The 17,546-nt window shown below is 33.4% G+C and overlaps 2 protein-coding genes and 1 long non-coding RNA gene across 3 annotated transcripts; 2 read left to right on the top strand and 1 right to left on the bottom strand.

Moving 5' to 3' along the window:
• The first annotated feature begins 2,598 nt into the window (after window positions 1-2,598).
• On the top strand, window positions 2,599-2,994 carry LOC140838020 (uncharacterized). Its single transcript, XR_012119526.1, has 2 exons — window positions 2,599-2,678; window positions 2,765-2,994. It is a non-coding gene; the product is annotated as an uncharacterized lncRNA (long non-coding RNA).
• An 8,167-nt stretch (window positions 2,995-11,161) lies between these two features.
• On the top strand, window positions 11,162-12,130 carry LOC140838019 (uncharacterized). The gene is given in 3 exon segments (XM_073204104.1): window positions 11,162-11,552; window positions 11,555-11,727; window positions 11,923-12,130. Coding segments are annotated over 3 exon segments (495 nt in total). The 5' UTR covers window positions 11,162-11,305; the 3' UTR covers window positions 11,998-12,130.
• A 1,805-nt stretch (window positions 12,131-13,935) lies between these two features.
• Window positions 13,936-17,324, bottom strand: LOC140839907 (ammonium transporter 2-like). Its single transcript, XM_073206901.1, has 5 exons — window positions 16,968-17,324; window positions 16,528-16,873; window positions 15,419-15,704; window positions 15,125-15,228; window positions 13,936-14,560 (listed from the first exon to the last, which is right to left on the bottom strand). The coding sequence occupies exons 1-5, from the start codon at window positions 17,267-17,269 to the stop codon at window positions 14,123-14,125; spliced, it is 1,476 nt and encodes a 491-aa protein (XP_073063002.1). The 5' UTR covers window positions 17,270-17,324; the 3' UTR covers window positions 13,936-14,122.
• Window positions 17,325-17,546: the final 222 nt, after the last annotated feature.

The following is a 17,546-nucleotide window of genomic DNA, read 5'->3' as shown; positions in this document are numbered from 1 at the left end:
ATTGTCTTTTTCCAAGCAATGCGAACACAATGCAGAAAAGAAGACAATGGGCTGTGTTATCCAAATGCAACTTACAAATATGGAAGAAACCATTCGATGGTACATGATGAGAACGAAGATTTACTGCGGTAGGTAGCACATCCCGAGATGCTCACCATTAAAAATCTAAACTTTCTGAGGGAAGATGAAGACTCCAAAATTTTTTCCACCATGATTATAAAGGATAAGGGGTTTAGGAAGAGAGAGCCAAATTATTGCTTTCCATAAGGTAACCCAACTTAACCGAGTACATGTCATCCGGGCTTTCAACCCAAAACCGAGTGCCAGTACCCCTAACTAATGTAGCGGAATATCAAACATAGCTGATCTGCTTATCGAATAGGGAAAAGTTTACGAACGATACCTTCATTACAGGTTCCTGTGTCAAAAATATGACTTGCCACTTTCATGTCCCGATCCACCACAGTAATCGGATTACATTTGAAATTATGAATACACCAGGAAGCCAAGAATCCGAGCTAACTTGGATATTTTACCATCACCCACTCTACATCACAAGCTCTTTGGACTCAATTCTCCCCCAGTAAAGATCTCCATACAAAAGATGGATTGGGTCCTAGTCCAGCCACCACAATGTCGGTATGTTTAAAGTATCGTGCTTTGAGCACCCTAGCCATTAAAGAATCCGGATATTGGATGACTCGCCACACTTTCTTCGCAAAAGAGATTTGTTAAAAGTAGCTAAGTTTATCACCCCACCAATACTCTTTGGTTTACAAATCTTCTTCCAACTCGCTCGATGTATGCCTTTTTTTTTTTTTTTATCATTCCACCAAAATTTTGCACACGCTTGCTCTATTCCATGGTAGACCAAAACTGGAATTTTGAAACAGGACATGGCATAGGATGCTAGTGCTTGCAAAACGGCTTTAATAAGTACTTCACAAACCAGTCATGGATTTATTTTCATATTCTCTCTCGTAGATAAGCGAATTGTAGTCGTTTATTGAGTAGGGAGAAAGTTGACAGCCCCAAACAAATGGTCATGTCCCTTAGCCACCTCGAAATATAACACATTTATGACATCTTCAATTACCAAAACATGAGTGCTCGGACAGAAAGTTAGGGGAGATTTGTTGTAGATTACCAACTGCCCCTACACTAATTCATAAAGTTGTAAACAATTTCAAACTTGTATGCAGTCCTCCACCTTAACCTAACAACACAAGGATGTCATCGACAAAAAATTAAATGTAAAAACATAGGTTTTGCTTATATCTAACTTGAGTGTTGCAAACCCTGTTTTTGTCCTTCTATTATTTTTATTCTAATGCATACATTCAAATCCAATAATCACATTATCCAAAATCAGTCTTCTTGAATATAAAGGAAACACTTTGGTACGGGTCAATCATTTTGTTTTATTAAAATAACGTTTAATTGTTATTCGTATATATGTACTATTAGTCTGATTGAATCACTACAACAAATTACTTTCGTATGAAATGTTGTTATATCATTCAAAATATCCTTTAATCACTTCATGATTTCATATTATGTATTTATCTTTCTAATATCATTCCAAATAAAATCGCCTAAGTTTTATTTTATTTTTTAAAAAAATATCATAATATTTTTTCCGTTTCTTCTACAACGTACACATTTCGTGTCTACCACGACTTGCTAATTTATAATTAAGTATTCATTGAAACCCTAAAAAGAAAAAATAGGGTAAGAGAACCACGACATTAGAAACAGCTCAATGATGTCATAGCCAAATAAAAATATTTCACATTTATGATATTTGAGTGCGTATAACGCATATATACATCAATGTTTTTACCACCACCGTAAATTTTTAAACGTCTATTATTAACTTTGAAGTACGTTTTGTGATGATATCTGGGTGAATCGGGTATGAGATACGTGGGCAATCCATCGGAGAGTGGGGATAATTTTATGCTTAGGAAATTTGAGTAAGGATAATTGTTTCAACTAAAACCTGAAAAAAAGGAAAAGAATTCGTACATAGGTGTCGGAGGGGTGTCTGACGTTGCCACTCCAATGTTTAAGTCAACTTGAGAATTTAGAATTCCACCCTCTGTGAATGAGAAATATACCTGTTATTTATAGGAGGAAATCTCGTGATTACCTTGTTTTCAGTGGCCACTTGCTAAGTATGTCAAGTCGGCTGCCCATACTTTTGCTTCTGATGACTTCTAAAATACTCCAAACACATACGATTCTGACAGATTAGATAGCTCATATCGATAAACTCGAGTGTGGTGCGCTTCTCGAGGTAGCCCGGGTAGAAAGCACTCGAAAGCTTGCACGAGAGCCCGAGCTCTTGATTGCCCGGGGATAAAAATAAATGTCCGGCTGATGAGGAGAGTATCCGGCAAATTGGCTCTGAATTAGACTATTTATTTAATACCTCGAGTCATCCATGACCCCACTCTTACTAGGATAAGCGAAACCCAAACCGAAATTATTTAACTAATTTGTTGGAAGAGAATTGGCCCATTTACCAAAATAGATGGGCCTAAAGATTAAAAAGCCCATCCAACAAAATTTTAAGACCTCTTATACATAAATTAGCAAAACCCTAATTTGATATTCTGCAGCCGTTATCCTGAAGGGCTCTTGATTGCATCTTCTCGTTCAATATGAGAGCCAAGGTATAATGAAGCACTGTTTCTTTTGAAGAATCAATGGATTTTCTCCATCAATCAACAGTTTATCTTAAATCTTGATTGTTAAACAGTGGAAGAAGAAGCGCATGAGGAGATTGAAAAGGAAGCGCCGAAAGATGAGGCAGAGATCCAAGTAATCCCCGGCCCCGTTCTGCTGGCGTTTATAGGGTTCCGTTTTTAAGCTTCCAGTTTTATGATTTTGAATCTGTAACAGCTCACTGTTACGTTTATGCACGAGACTTGGTAGATCATTCAACTAATCAATCGCATGAGATTTCAACAATTTCGATTTTTATCTGAATCCTATGTTTTTGGTATGCAATCCCTGCGGTTTAGTACTAGCTGTAAGGCCATCTGGGAGAGCTATTAACTGCATGATATTACTAATTAATATTACAAAAACTGCATCTTGTTCTTGATTTTCTTTAACACTTTCTTTATTATGTGTATTATTGCTATACCTCTCAATCAAGGAACATAAATTTAATCCATTGCTGCAGAACTAATAATTGTCGTAAGTTATTTTTGTATCGTACCCAAATACCAGCCCTTCGTGTTTGTTTCCATGTCAAAATGACATCAATCCAAACCTTTGTGGCTTGGAAGTTGGAACTATAGAACAATGTACCAGTTCTGGTTCTGCCCTTCCCATCTGCTTCCTGAGCGATACATCAAACCATGGGGAATTAGGCTAGCGAATCCTGGTGTAATCTCATAAGGTGGGGGTAGCTTATGTACCATTCCACATTTCTCTTGTTAAGGTTTGACTCTAAATCTCGTTTTGTTACCTGGCTTTACAAACTTGATTTTAGCTGCTTGAGCAAGTTGTCACATCAAATCTTTTACTTTGAATTATTATTATGATCAAACCTTTTCCTTGAGAAGCCATCCTTTTATGCTACTGAGTGACGTGAATAGTTTCGTTGCACCGGCGTAATGATTTGAATGGTGCATCGACCTTCAATTTTTTCCTACATATGGGGCGGGGCATAAATCTCTTGAGACCCTTATACTCCTGTCCTTGTCCTTCGCTACAAAGAAAGCAACTTTACATTGGTTATGGTTCATTAATGTCCATTGATTTAGACCCTTTCGCCTTCTCAACAATGCCAAGAAGAGCATTTTGCTTTTGCACAATTGTTTTGAGGTCTTCAAAGACTGGTGATTTTGGTAATTGCATCTGACTAAACTGATGATGGTTCTTAAATCCAGAAGAGAATTCTCACGATCTAGCCTGGTCATTATGGACCAGCTTATTTACACAATCCTTGCATAGTGCTGGTGGTTCTTGATATGTGATGGCATCTTAGGATATATGTGTGTATACATATATAATCGGGATAGCTCGACGAGAGAAAAAGCTATTTTACGAGAGAACGTATTTTTTTGATAGGAGAATGATGCTTGAGAAAGCACCTCTTGGATTATGCCTTAATTTCCTCCCAAGCCATGTTTAAATAAGCGGCACATCACAATTCTCGACTGGCGCGTGCGTTGCACAATACGGGAACAACCACAATCCTTTCAGTGGGGTCGATCGGATCCCCCTCCATTTGTGAGCTGAACACAGAATGGGGTTGTCGCTTCCTCAGCTTCTAGGTGCAGTGCCGGTGTATATACAAAGGATTTTCATGAACTAGGAAGTGAATGAGCACGGATATTTTGCACTGATTACCAAATTTTAAAACCCATCTATACTGTTTATCTTAAATGATTGAGGTAATTATTTTAAATTTTCAGATACGTATTATATAATACAATATTAAAATCTAATATCGAAAAGTTAACATTTACTGTTTTTAATTGCAGTATAAAAGATATTAATTTTAATACTAATAAAAAAAGCTATTATCGAAACAAATAAAATAATAGAGGACGAAAGTATATAATTTGTCGTAGTTGTACATTCCTGCTTCTCCCAAGTTTACAGAGTTGAGATACACAAACTGCAGAACAAATCTCATATCCAATTTGAGACATCCAAATTGACTGTGCTACCAGAAGTTTCTTCACCATCGCAAAAAGCCATAGGGGATTTAAACATCATCACATAGAACTAGAAGTACTACCACTAGCTACATTTAAAATAGTACTTGAGCTAATATATAATTATCATATAAAATTTCCACGAACACAGTTAATCAACACATCAAAATATTTACGGAACAAATGACTTAGAAGCTACCACTGCATGCGTATATTACGCATTAAAAGCAACGTTTTCTTCATACTGAAACCAAGAATCCTCGTTCACTGTCTGAACTTGATCCTCCGTGTAATCCTTGAACAAATCAAACTCCTGATGATGATGAACAGGAAGAACTAATTCTGAAACCATGGCCTGCTGGTGGAGCCATGAAATCTGGTCCTTGAGGAACTTCACGTACTGTATGGCTTCCTCAAGCATGGAAACCGTGTCCATTTTCGAGCCTCCCGGTACCAGGCTCTGCAGAATCTTGAACCTGTTGCTGATGCGGTGGCGGCGCCGTCTTGCCGCCACGCTTTGTGGGTCTGTGGACAACTTCATGGTGGCACCGCCGTTGAGCTTCGCCTTATTCTTTTTTCTGATATTCTCTTCCTTGCCAATGTTGTTAAGGGAAGTTGATTCGGTTGGAGTGCTTGGATTTGGAAATGAAGGGTAATCCATTGGTTTCGAATTAGGGGTTCCGAAGTTTGGAGACGAGGAAGTGTAGCTATATGCGCGATATATATAGTGAGAGATTGATGGTACTGCGTTAGGTGTGATGAAATTAATTAATAAAAAAATTCTCATATTTTTTTAATAAAATTTGTTCTCATTTTTTAATGATATACCATACATAAAATCGTATTTTTACAATAAAGGGTATTTTATTTTTCTTAAAATCAAGTTAAAGATTCAGCTTTGCTAAATATTCCGGTTCCAAGTCGTTTAGCTATAGGAAAGTGGTATTAAATATGATCGTCATGAGCTGGAATATTAAGAGAAAAATGCTATTTGAGACAATGTACTAATTACTACGTATATGAGAGCATCTCTTAATTAACCTACGAGACAATGGATCGTGTACGAGAGCCAGTTATTGAACATATAGGAACCACATTTAGATGTCCGGGAGTTGGTAGATCGATCAGTGACAAGAATTATTGAAAACTGAAAAGTATTTGAATTGATTTTAAAAAATTGTAATTATTTTTATAGTAATTTGAGTGAATAATTTGCATAAAATATAAATGAATATGAAATAGTTGTTACAAAAATTCGCTGCACATATAGTCACGCTCACACAAATCTAAATCCTGTCATGACAATATGCTTTTTCATTATGGAGAAAGAAACTGGTACATTAAGGCATAGTTTGGTACACATGATAGGATAAATATGTGATAAATAATATAATGATAAGTTAAGGATAAATAAGATGTAGGATATTATATTTAATGTTTGGTATGATTTTAATAAGTGTGATTAAATTTATCTATTAGATTGTAATGACAAAATTAACTTTATCACAATAAATTTTATAATTTCAAAGTTGTTGCTTGAGTTCATATTTTTTATCTATTCATGCGCCGACAGTGCTTGCATGATTTATTTATTTTTACCTAATTTTATATATTATATAATACGATAATTGAGCCCTTGATTTTGTGAGTCAAGTCAAATATCAATTTTTAAGGTTGATCGAGTGATACTAATAATTTTATTGAGATTTATAAAAATTATTAATATAATTATCTCGAAGTCATTTATATAATTATCATATTATATAATATATAAAAATAAATAAAAATATTTATTTGATTTTAATTTATACCTATTAGCATAGATTTATAAAAATCATTTATAAATTGAGGGTAATTAAGTCATTTGTAGTATATTTTATCATTAAATTAAAATTATCACACCTAATAGAATGGACATTTTATTCCTCTGAAAAATTATTTATCAAGGGCTCATGATAATATCATGGGTTTTTAAAAATGTACCAAACATGGGATAAGGAGGATTATTTATCAATCCCTCCCTTATTTCATGTATCAAACTATGCCTAAGGAGAATCGGAAGATCGAGGCTATTCATCCAAAAAAACAATCATAATAAAGTAAGAAAACAATACCGATATCTTATGAAGAAATTCCACTGATTATAACAAGTAAATAAACCCATATATCATTGAGAAATTTGACGTAAAATCACCCGATTAAATATTCTATCCAAAAAGTGTCAAACTTTCCAAGTCTACTACATTAAAAATTGTATAAGAATAGATATTTCACATTTACTATATATATATATTTCACGTCTCTAGGATTTAGAAAATAAGACCATCACGTACAACTATTCACTCACCAAATTATTACAAATCCATTTCCAAATACGTACGTTGTTGACTAAATTTGGCCGTTTAATCTTTTATGATTTCACAACCACTGTCATGGATTTACCAAAAAAAATTGGTGAATTGTGACAGTCGACTATGTTAAATAAACATTAAAATTTCAACTTTAATATTATATTAATATAATATTAAATTTAATTCCAAAATCACCAAATCCTACACGCACCCACATTTTATTTTTATTTGGCACATTACATCACCTAGTTCTATATTAGCCAGAGGACCAAATCCCAATAAAATTTAGAGAATCCCAATATTTAAAGTGAGGCGACTGGGGCCTCCCATGAAATTCATATACGTAAACTATCTTTTTTACATAAGAAATTAAAGAAAGTAAAATTTTTAATATATTTTTGTTGGTTGCTTTCTCGTAGGAGAGTAAAGTATTACACCAATTAGCACTTCTTTCTAAGGGCTTTTCCCCGACCATAATTACAACGTTTGAAGGAAAGTGAAATTAAAGAGATATTTTGAGGAGCCCTCAAGATTTCCTACATAGAATATTGCATTATAATTCGAATCATTTCTGCCATGGACAAACAAGCATGAAATTCAGTGATGTAGTGAGAAAAATGAAAAGAATATGGATATAATAATTTATATATGGATAGAATCGTAATTCTGTTCATATATAATTGATCGAATAGGTTTTCTGTGAGACGGTTTCACGAATCTTTATCCGTGAGACGGATCAATCCTACCGATATTTACAATAAAAAGTAATATTCTTAGTATAAAAAGTAATATTTATTCATGGATGATCCAAATAAGAGGTATGTGTCACAAAATATGATCAGTGAGACCGACTCACACAAGTTTTTGCCTAGTCGATCTATCTGGGTGTGACAGGTAGAATTTCATTTAGAAATGGATTCAAATATCTTCAATAATAGAGAATTTGAAATACCTTGTTAGAAAACACCTTAAATTTAAGATGATAGATTTAAAATAAATTAATGGATTTGAAATCGGCCAAACAAATAATTTGAACTGATCTGAATAAAGATTAAAATCTACCAATTTCGTCTCACTTCAACACTCCTACGAAGAAAAATTAAAATACAAATAACTGAAAGTGTTGTTTTCGAGATCAAAACACATCATTGACGTTATTTAATAATTTAAAATCGTAAAACAACAAATCACATGATAAATAAAATAATCAAAAATCAATCATTAAACAAGGAGAATGTAAACTTAAAAATGATGATAGTTTAATAATGAAACGATTTCACAAAATATTAAATAGTTAAAAAAGTTCCAAAATATAGAGAATGTGAATATTTCAAAACGACGGGGGAGCAGGCAAAAATCACATGAATTTCCGGGTTTCTCGTGCATGCAGAGGGGTGGGTAGAATCCTAATAATTATAACTTGTTCAACTGAAAATTTCACCTGTCTTCTCAATCCCAAGTATGACATGTTGTAAGTACATGTATTAATCAGACAGATCCAGTTCATATATGGCCGAGAGGAGATGGGTAAATTTTTTAAATTTTTATTTTTAATTATTTTCTATAAAAATGTGAATAATTACATCTTCTTTTTAACTAAAATGATAATAATAATAATAATAATAATAATAATAATAATAATAATAATAATAATAATAATAATAATAATTAAAATTGATCTTATATATTAGCCTAAATTAGATAATAATAATAATATATTTGAGCGATTATTTGAAATATTTTGATTAGACAGTTTAACTAAACCCATGTTAAAAGAAGATAAATGGGCTTGTGCATGCATGACGGGTTAAACAGTTAATCTTGTCAAAGACTAGGTAGGGTTTACTTTTTAGTCATGTAAATTTCTGTTTCTTGGAAGTGTAACAATTATTTTACTTTATTTTTTTAATGATTAAAATTTCTCTGGCAAGACATCAATTTTTGTCTACTATATGTTGGATCGATGTTAAGTGACACTGCAGAGTTTTCATAATTCTTTGAATGAAAGTACACAAAATCTTTCAGCCTTTTTTACATTCCAGAGTATATATGAAATACTCGATCGATTAATGTATCCCTGTGCATGGTGGTTGGGGTTCTTGTAAAAGACCAAGTCGAGTAAGTAACTTGTAAATAGTTTGTCATGAAATCGATTATTACTAGAAATGTTTTGAGTTGTTTCCAAATTTTCTTGTTGTCGTTGTTATTAAATCTATTAAACGTCAATTTACCCTGAAATATATCTATCGAATTACGCTGATTGTTTTGTAAACTTCACGCTTTAATTCGTGTAAGGGAGTAAAATTTATCGTCTTGACATATATAAACAAAGACAAATATATTAGGTATCGTACATCGGCTGAATTAATTTTTTTAAAAATTTATGATTGGATAATCATAACATCTCCCTTGATTTAATTTTTGAAGAAAAGTTATGACTTGTTTTTGGAGTGGAGTTGGGATCAATCCATAACCTTATTTGAGACAATATTCATAAATGTTAATTTTGAGCATATTTAAAGTATTGTTATGTTTTAAATTTGGACAAGAGTTATATGAAATCCGATTACTTATATCTTATATATTATGGTCCTAAATTTGAGATATAATATAAGATTCGAGACTCGATTATAATATCTATCTTTCCTCCTAAAAAAATATGTAGACAATGCCTGTTTCAGGCTATGAAAGCGGGGTTGATTTCATTCATCTGACTTGTGGTGGTGAAATAAAATAATTGCATATGATCAATGATTGATAAATAATAATCTCTAATTCCATTTCATTTTTTCGATGTATATCCCAATCGAGAGAATTTAGTCTTCTGCAGAAGGATATTGGGTTAGACCGGACTTTGATATCCTATTCCGGCCCACTACAAAGTCGTGTTCTTTTGTTTTGGGTCGAATCCTCAAATATTCATTCATCAATATCAATAATAATTATTAAGTGAAAACCAATCTAAACTACCATATAAATAAATTTAGCAAAAATTTATATGAGATGGTCTCACAGGTCGTATTTTGTGAGACAGGATCTCTCATTTGAATCTTTCATGAAAAAATATTACTTTTTATGCTAAAAGTATTAAGTGAATATCGATAGGGTTGACCCGTCTCACAGATAAAAAATCGTAAGATCGTCTCACAAGAAACTTAATTTATAAATATATATTTAATAACAAAATAGAAGCATGTTATTATCAATTTATTTCATATTTTTCTTACCAAAACTATATTCTCATTGTCTTGGGTTTTCAGTTTCTATAATTCCAATGATGGGTAAAACCCACCTGATTTTTTTTTTACTTTTAAAATTGAACGTAAATCTTCATTCTTGTTTGATTTGATTCATCTAATAAAATTAGAATAAATATGTTAATAAATATTAGCTAAGAGACTAACCAATAATCATCGATAAGTGGTAATTAAGAGTTCGAGTTCAAAATTAATTACTAAAAATTCCACTCGTGTTCGATTCATTTATGGTGGCATAGTAAATGTAGACGACACGTAAAAGAGACTGAATAATAATTTCGATAATAAATACTTTATATCTACATTTATTTGGTGAAATTGAATAATTCGATATCGAATTAGCTGATGAGATATATAAGCCAGCTGATCGATCGGCACATCCCGTTAATTTTTCTAAAAAATAATTTTTTTACATAACTTAGTGAAAACTTTGATTAATGAAATTCTTGAATGTTTTATCGACAAGAAAATATGGCTGTGGGCATTGCTGTACGTATTATGTGAATAAAATTATTTTATTATTAGTAAGAGCATGAGTAAACGTGCAAGCATCTTACTTATTTAAGTTATTAATTATTATAAAAAAACAAGTTTATTAATTGATAAACTAAAATTAACTAATTAAAGAATCAGAATCAATATATAAAATTTTAACCGCGAAAACTTATGTGAGACGGTCTCACAGATTATATTTGTGAGACAGATCTCTTATTTGAGTCACTTATAAAAAAGTATTATTTTTTTATTGTAAATATAAATAGAAGTGACATGTTATATGTATATATGTCTTCACAGCTCACCACGTGTTTGGAATCAGTTGCACCCCTCTCGCATTTTCAGACACGAACCTTCTCGTAAACACACAGATGTCACCAACCTAGTTAATCCATATCCACCCACATCAACAAAACTATAAAATTTAACATCTATATATACTTTTCTTGAATCGAGCTAGTTGACGAAGTTTGGTTTAATCCCGTCTAGATCAACAAGATTCCCACGAAAAAATCGTTAGAAAATGGCAAGTGATGAATTCAGGCTAGCGTCGTCCAACATAGACGCCGAGGGAAGGCTGCCGAGGCAGTACACCGAAGAGGGCCAAGGCGCCAAGAAAAACATATCTCCGCCGCTGGAATGGCACAATGTGCCCGAGGGGACCAAAAGCCTAGCCCTGATTGTGCTGGACGTCGATGCGCCGGACCCGGCGGGGCCGATCGTGCCATGGACTGTGTGGGTGGTGGTGAATATTCCTCCGTCGCTGAAGGGCTGCCGGAGGGCTTCTCCGGAAAGAAAGAGGAGTCAGGAGATTATGCTCATGTAATAGAAGGGTATAGTGATTTGAAGAAGCCGGGTTGGAATGGGCCTAAGCTACCTGGTCATGGCCACCGATTCGAGTTCAAGATCTATGCTTTAGATGATGAATTGCATCTTGGAAACAAGGTAAGAAAATGTTTTGAGAAAGAAATTATTAGCATTATAAATATTGTTTATAAAATCACCAAAACATCATGAAATATGTTCACCCTGCCAGGCTTATCCGTGCGCAGCTGCTGCCATGGGTCTTTTGTTACAAAAAAAAAAAAAAAAAGGGGATTTGGTTACTTAATATTTTGGATCTTTGGTTTCAATTTGCAGGTAACAAAGGATAAGGTGGTGGAGGCGATTGAAGGGCATGTCCTTGGGGAGGCTGTGTTGAATGCTGTGTTCTAATTTTTCCCTTTCTTTGAATGTCTTACCAGTCGGTGGTACTTGTGAGTTTTTCTCATTTTGTATTTAAGAATAATAATATGAGACTTGAAAATATGGAAATATTAAATCGGCTCACGCTTTTAAACGATTTTAACCTATTTCTTAGTCGTAAAACTTGTACAAAATGAGTGCGATTTATAGCCGGTTTTCAAAAGCGTGTCATACATATGCCTCCAATATTGTGTAAACTCTGTTTTTAATAAAAGCGTGTCGTGTTCTAGTCGTGTTAAATGTGTAAAATTTAATTTGGTACATGGTGTCCTTCGTAAATTAATAAATTTGTATATTAATTATTATAAATTGTTTAATTGTTGCATAAATTATTTATAAATTGATAAATTTGGATATATGATAAAATTGAAAACGTATGTTTACATTTAATTTATATTTTTATAATTATTATTGACAAATTTAATCGGTGCACGCTTTTATTTAGGTGATTTTTTATTTTAAGATTATTTAATAAAATAAATTAATAATTTTGATTATTTATTAGTTTTATTTAGTACTAAAAATAATGTATATTAAAAATAAAATTGATTTTTTTTTCATATATCAATTAAATGTTTATGATTAATAAAGTAAATTAAAGAATTTTGAAAATAAAAGTGTGTATTTAATTGAATTTATTCATTTTAATTAATTAGTATTAAAAATAAAATTGATTTTTTTTAAATTTTTTCAAGTATCAATTAAATTTGGATGATTAATAAAATAAAATTGACTAAGTTTCATGTGAGACCGTCTCACGGATCTTAATATATGGGACGGGTCAATTTTACTTATATTCACAATAAAAAGTAATATTCAAAGTAATATTTTTTCATAGATGATTCAAATAAGAGATTCGTCTCACAAATATGATCCGTGAGATTGTCTTACACAAGTTTTTGTCAATAAAATTTGACGAACATTTGTTCAACACAGGCATCGAGGTTTTATTTTTTAGCGATTCAATTTCTTTTTAACAGGGAGTGTTGATGTATATACGTGACATTAGAACTCATTTTTTTCTTAAAAAAAAAAATCATTATGGATAAAAAAAAATCATTATGGAGTCGCGCGATAGGAAAGGCAAGCAGTGATAGAGGATTATAGGAAGCTATGAAAAAAGGAAAGTTGTTAATTAACAACGATCGCAAATTGTAGCAAACTAGGATAAAAGACTTACGGTAAACGATAAAATAGACAAACTAAGAGCGAATTAAGATTCCCAGCTAGGTGGATGAGGTCGAGTTGAGCAATAGTATTAATCAAAAATTGCTCAACTCAACCCGAGTCCGAAATTTGAATCAACTCGATCAACCCGATTAACTCGACTTTAATTTTTTAAAATAAACTAAATAAAATTCAAAAATATTAATAATAGTATTTTAATTTAAATACATAATAACAAAATATTTCTCATATATATGATTTAAATTTGAAAATTTAATTTTAAAAAAATAAATTATATTTATTAAATTAAATAAACAATTATTTAAAAATACAAACAAGTTTATAATAAATATTAAATTATGAAAATTTATGATATAAATATACAATAAATATTTTTTCAGATATATAATATATAAAAATGTAAACAATATTTATTATATTTTTTTAAAAAAAATTCCGACAACCCTTAACCCGTTTTATTTTTCGGGTCAACTATCGCGTCCAATCCAATCTTACCCAAACTCGAAAACTTCAAACCTAAATTAATTTTTTCGAGTTAAATCATGTCGAATTGATAGATCGTGTTTGATTTTGACACCTTAGGCCAAGAACACAAAAGAAAAACACACTAGAGAACCATTTTGGTCTTCCATCCCCAACCGAATGGTCTTCGCACAGTACAAAGGAGGCTCTGCCAGAAGAAAAGGGCTTCGAATTTGAGAAATCTTGAGGCCGTTGGGATGATTACTCACAAAATTCAGATAATTTAATCGAATCAAATTCTAGCTTAGATCCGGCTGTGTGTAACTAAAAATATTCTCAAACTTAATAAACAAATGATTTTTACTATTTTCTTGTGATCACAATTCACAAAACGTAGATTCACACGTTGTCCTTTCCTTTTCTTTTATTATACGTAATCCAAGTTTTATACATTTACAGTCACTCCTCTAGCACCATTGAAATGGCCGCCTGCGGCCATTTCCACCGCATGAGTTGGGTTATGCCACCCGTGTTTAGCCGGTTCGTATCTCTCCCCGTCACCCCACAGGGCGTACGCTTCCTCGCCATGCACTGCATCGTCCCCGATCAAGAGTTCCTCATCCGGCATTCTCAGAGGTATAAATATTTTGATCAATAGAAGGATAATTGTTGTGGCAGTGAAATTCCAGCCAATAATAAACAGCGCTGCAACTAGTTGTTTGAGGAACAGTGTCCCGCCTCCGCCACCGTAAAATGCACCCTTGGGGTTTTTGACCGGCAGAAGCATGTTGCAGAGGGTGGGTTCTGCGAGGAGTCCGGTTAAAGCGCCGCCTAAAATTCCGGCCACCGCGTGTGTGTAGAATACTGCTAATGTATCATCCACCTGCAATATTGTCGGATCTTAATTTAAAGAAAGGGATATAAACAGGAAAAAGTTTTAATGTATCATATTATTTTGCAAACCTAGCAATTATAATATTTAATTAGAGAAAATTATTATAAATGAACCACTGTGTTTTTTTTTTAAAAAAAATAATCATCCACTGTGTAATGAAATATAAAAAGAAAAAGCCAGACAGATATTTATTCGATTTTCTTTTCAGATGATCAGATATTTTTTTATCTCGAAATTATTGAAAATTAGTAAAATATAAAATTTAAAAACCGAATTCCTAAGTTTTATCATTGACTACTCAATGCTCACGAGTCATGGCAGTGCTCATCATTCTAGCAATGACAAATTATCTAAAAATAAATCTAAAATGGATCGAAATTGATGGGAACTTTAATTAAAATAGTACTCGTCATTAAACACAAAAGAAAAAAGGAATAAAATTTTTGTTTATTTAATTTAAGGGAAAATATACAGTAATAAAGAAATTTAAGGAAAATAATTAATAATTTGTAATAAAAACTAAGACTTTATGGAAAAGTGGAGAAATTGGACCTTTTGTAGCAAAGATGACTTCTTGTGAAGAATTATCATTGAGAACCATGGGATGCTTCCAGAAAGCACGCCATAAACTATAGCCGCCCACGATTGCACCACACCTGTTCTTCCAACAACAACTTACAGACTCAGTAACAAACAAATTACGACTCTTCAATAATTCCTAGAAGTAACAAATACCACAATTATTTTATTTTGAAAGTTGAGCCAAACAAAGCCTTCATATTTTTTTGCATTAAATCTAAATTTAAATATGCACGTAAAATTAATTGCTGATGATGTATAATATACCTGCACCGGGAGTAATGCAAGCTAGACCAGTAATCATCCCCTGAACAGCGCCTATAACTGAAGGCTTCCCAAAGTAATATACATCCAGTGATGTCCAAACAAGAAGGCTGGTAGCTGCTGAAATATTTGTATTCAGCACTGCCACTGAAGAAACTAAATTTGCTGCGTACGGTGCCCCGCCGTTGAACCCGGACCACCCCATCCACAGCAAACCCGCTCCGGCAAGCATCAACAACACATTGTTTGGTACATACCGATCCCTATCCACTTTTAGCCGCGGCCCTACCTATCTCAAGAAGAAGACGAGTGGAAACTCATTCATTTTATTGATATCAGAATCCAACAAGTCAACTATTACCTAACGATAAATTTATGTAAAGCATTATTTTATTCGATTCATGATGCTTTTATTTTATGACAAAAATTATGCATGCGGTGGAAAACCATAATTTCTTGCAAATACTTTTAAAAAAAATGAGTTTTTCTAATTACGTATGAAAGAGGTACGATATTATGGAAAATATACATGTTCTTTGGGGTCTCGATAAAATAATGACTATATATATCCAATCGGAACATATCAAGTGAAAAAATCTTATTGTTGACGCTGAATTTAACGAATCATGACAAAATTCAGTGGGTTCCAACGAATATAATGTTTCATGTGGGGTATATGTTAGAAATATTGTGCTTCTTATATAATCATCCAGAGGCGTGACATAATCATTGGATGTAAATAAATGGAATTGATAAATGTAAATTTTACTACATTTTACAAAGAATTTGACATTAGAGAATTTGAAAGTTGATAATTATGAAATGGCATTTACTGATTTCAAAACTAAATTTAAAATATATTAGATCAAGAAAAATATTTTCAAATCCTCAATTTTATTCCAATCAATAAAGAAATATTTGAGGAAGGATTTTAAATTCATGTAGCTGATGTCAATCGAATGCAGCCAAAAGAACTTGAAAGCTTTGCAAGAGGGAAACAACAAGATATAGCGTGCCCGTGATTAACAATTAAGTGGTTCAGATGAAATCTTGACAAAACTTGGAATAGTAAGCAGCTGAACGAGCTTTAATTTACAGTAAAGAAATTGTACCCAATAAGCAGCCGTGAAACCAGAAATCCCCGAGGCAAGATGAATGACGTAGCCGCCGGAATAATCGATCACTCCCCAATGATACAAAAAGCCACCACCCCACAGGCTGTACGCACCCACCGTGTAGCAAAAAGTAAGCCATAGGGGCACAAAAGCCATCCACGCCTTAATATTCATCCTCCCCAACACCGACCCCGCAACCAAAATCGTCGTGATTGCAGCAAAAGTGAACTGAAAGTAAACAAGAGAAGCCATTGGAATGAATGGCTCATTCATTTTCGTTTCAATGGTGCCATTTGAATAACGGTGGGTGCTTTCAGGCACCGCAGCTCGCCCCGTCAAATACCTGCGAGAAATGATTAAACATTAAAATCTCATCAAATGGGTGAAATTCACCGTGAACTGAGAATTCAAGACTCGAAGGTTTTGATCTACTGTACTTTTGGGTAAGAGCTGGGGCGCCTTTTCCCCAGAATGGTAAAAGCTGTTCACCAAAAGCTAGACGAAAACAGAGAAGAACCCAACAGATCAAGACTGCGGCGAAGGCATACAGCGCCATGAAAGCAGAATTAACAGCCCATTTTTTCTTCACGATGCTGGCGTAGAGGATGACGAGTCCCGGCATGGACTGGAGGCCGACGAGCGTCGCCGCCGTCAGCTGCCACGCGTTGTCGCCTTTGTTCAGCCAGCCGGGAACCGCCGGCAGGAGTTCCTCATATGCTAGAGTTAGATTGTTATCCATCCTAAGCTCTCTGTAACTGTAGATAAAGTTATTTCTGCTTCAAGAAAAGATCTGGTTGATTGAAGTTTCTTAGATTGCATAAAAAGGCTTGCATCCAATGAATGTGAAATCTTGGTTGGTTAAATTGGGCCGCTAATTGTAACGCTGTATTGGTGGGGGTGGAATCAATCGAAACTGAGAAGGTCAACGAGACTTTGGCTTTTGGAGTACTTGTGGGGAAATTGGTCTGAAACTTCGTACGAAGACGATGGCATAATAATGTGAGGCTTGAATTTTC

Source organism: Primulina eburnea, chromosome 8, assembly GCF_022965805.1.
Source record: "Primulina eburnea isolate SZY01 chromosome 8, ASM2296580v1, whole genome shotgun sequence".
NCBI lineage: Eukaryota > Viridiplantae > Streptophyta > Magnoliopsida > Lamiales > Gesneriaceae > Primulina > Primulina eburnea.
This window is presented reverse-complemented; position numbering and strand designations above follow the sequence as displayed.

Coding starts and splice junctions, on each gene's coding strand:
- LOC140839907 (XM_073206901.1), bottom strand. CDS start 17,269: ATGGATAACAATCTAACTCTAGCATATGAGGAACTCCTGCCGGCGGTT. Junction 16,874..16,967: donor GCCCCAGCTCTTACCCAAAA/GTACAGTAGATC, acceptor CATTTCTCGCAG/GTATTTGACGGGGCGAGCTG. Junction 14,561..15,124: donor AGTCATCTTTGCTACAAAAG/GTCCAATTTCTC, acceptor ACAATATTGCAG/GTGGATGATACATTAGCAGT.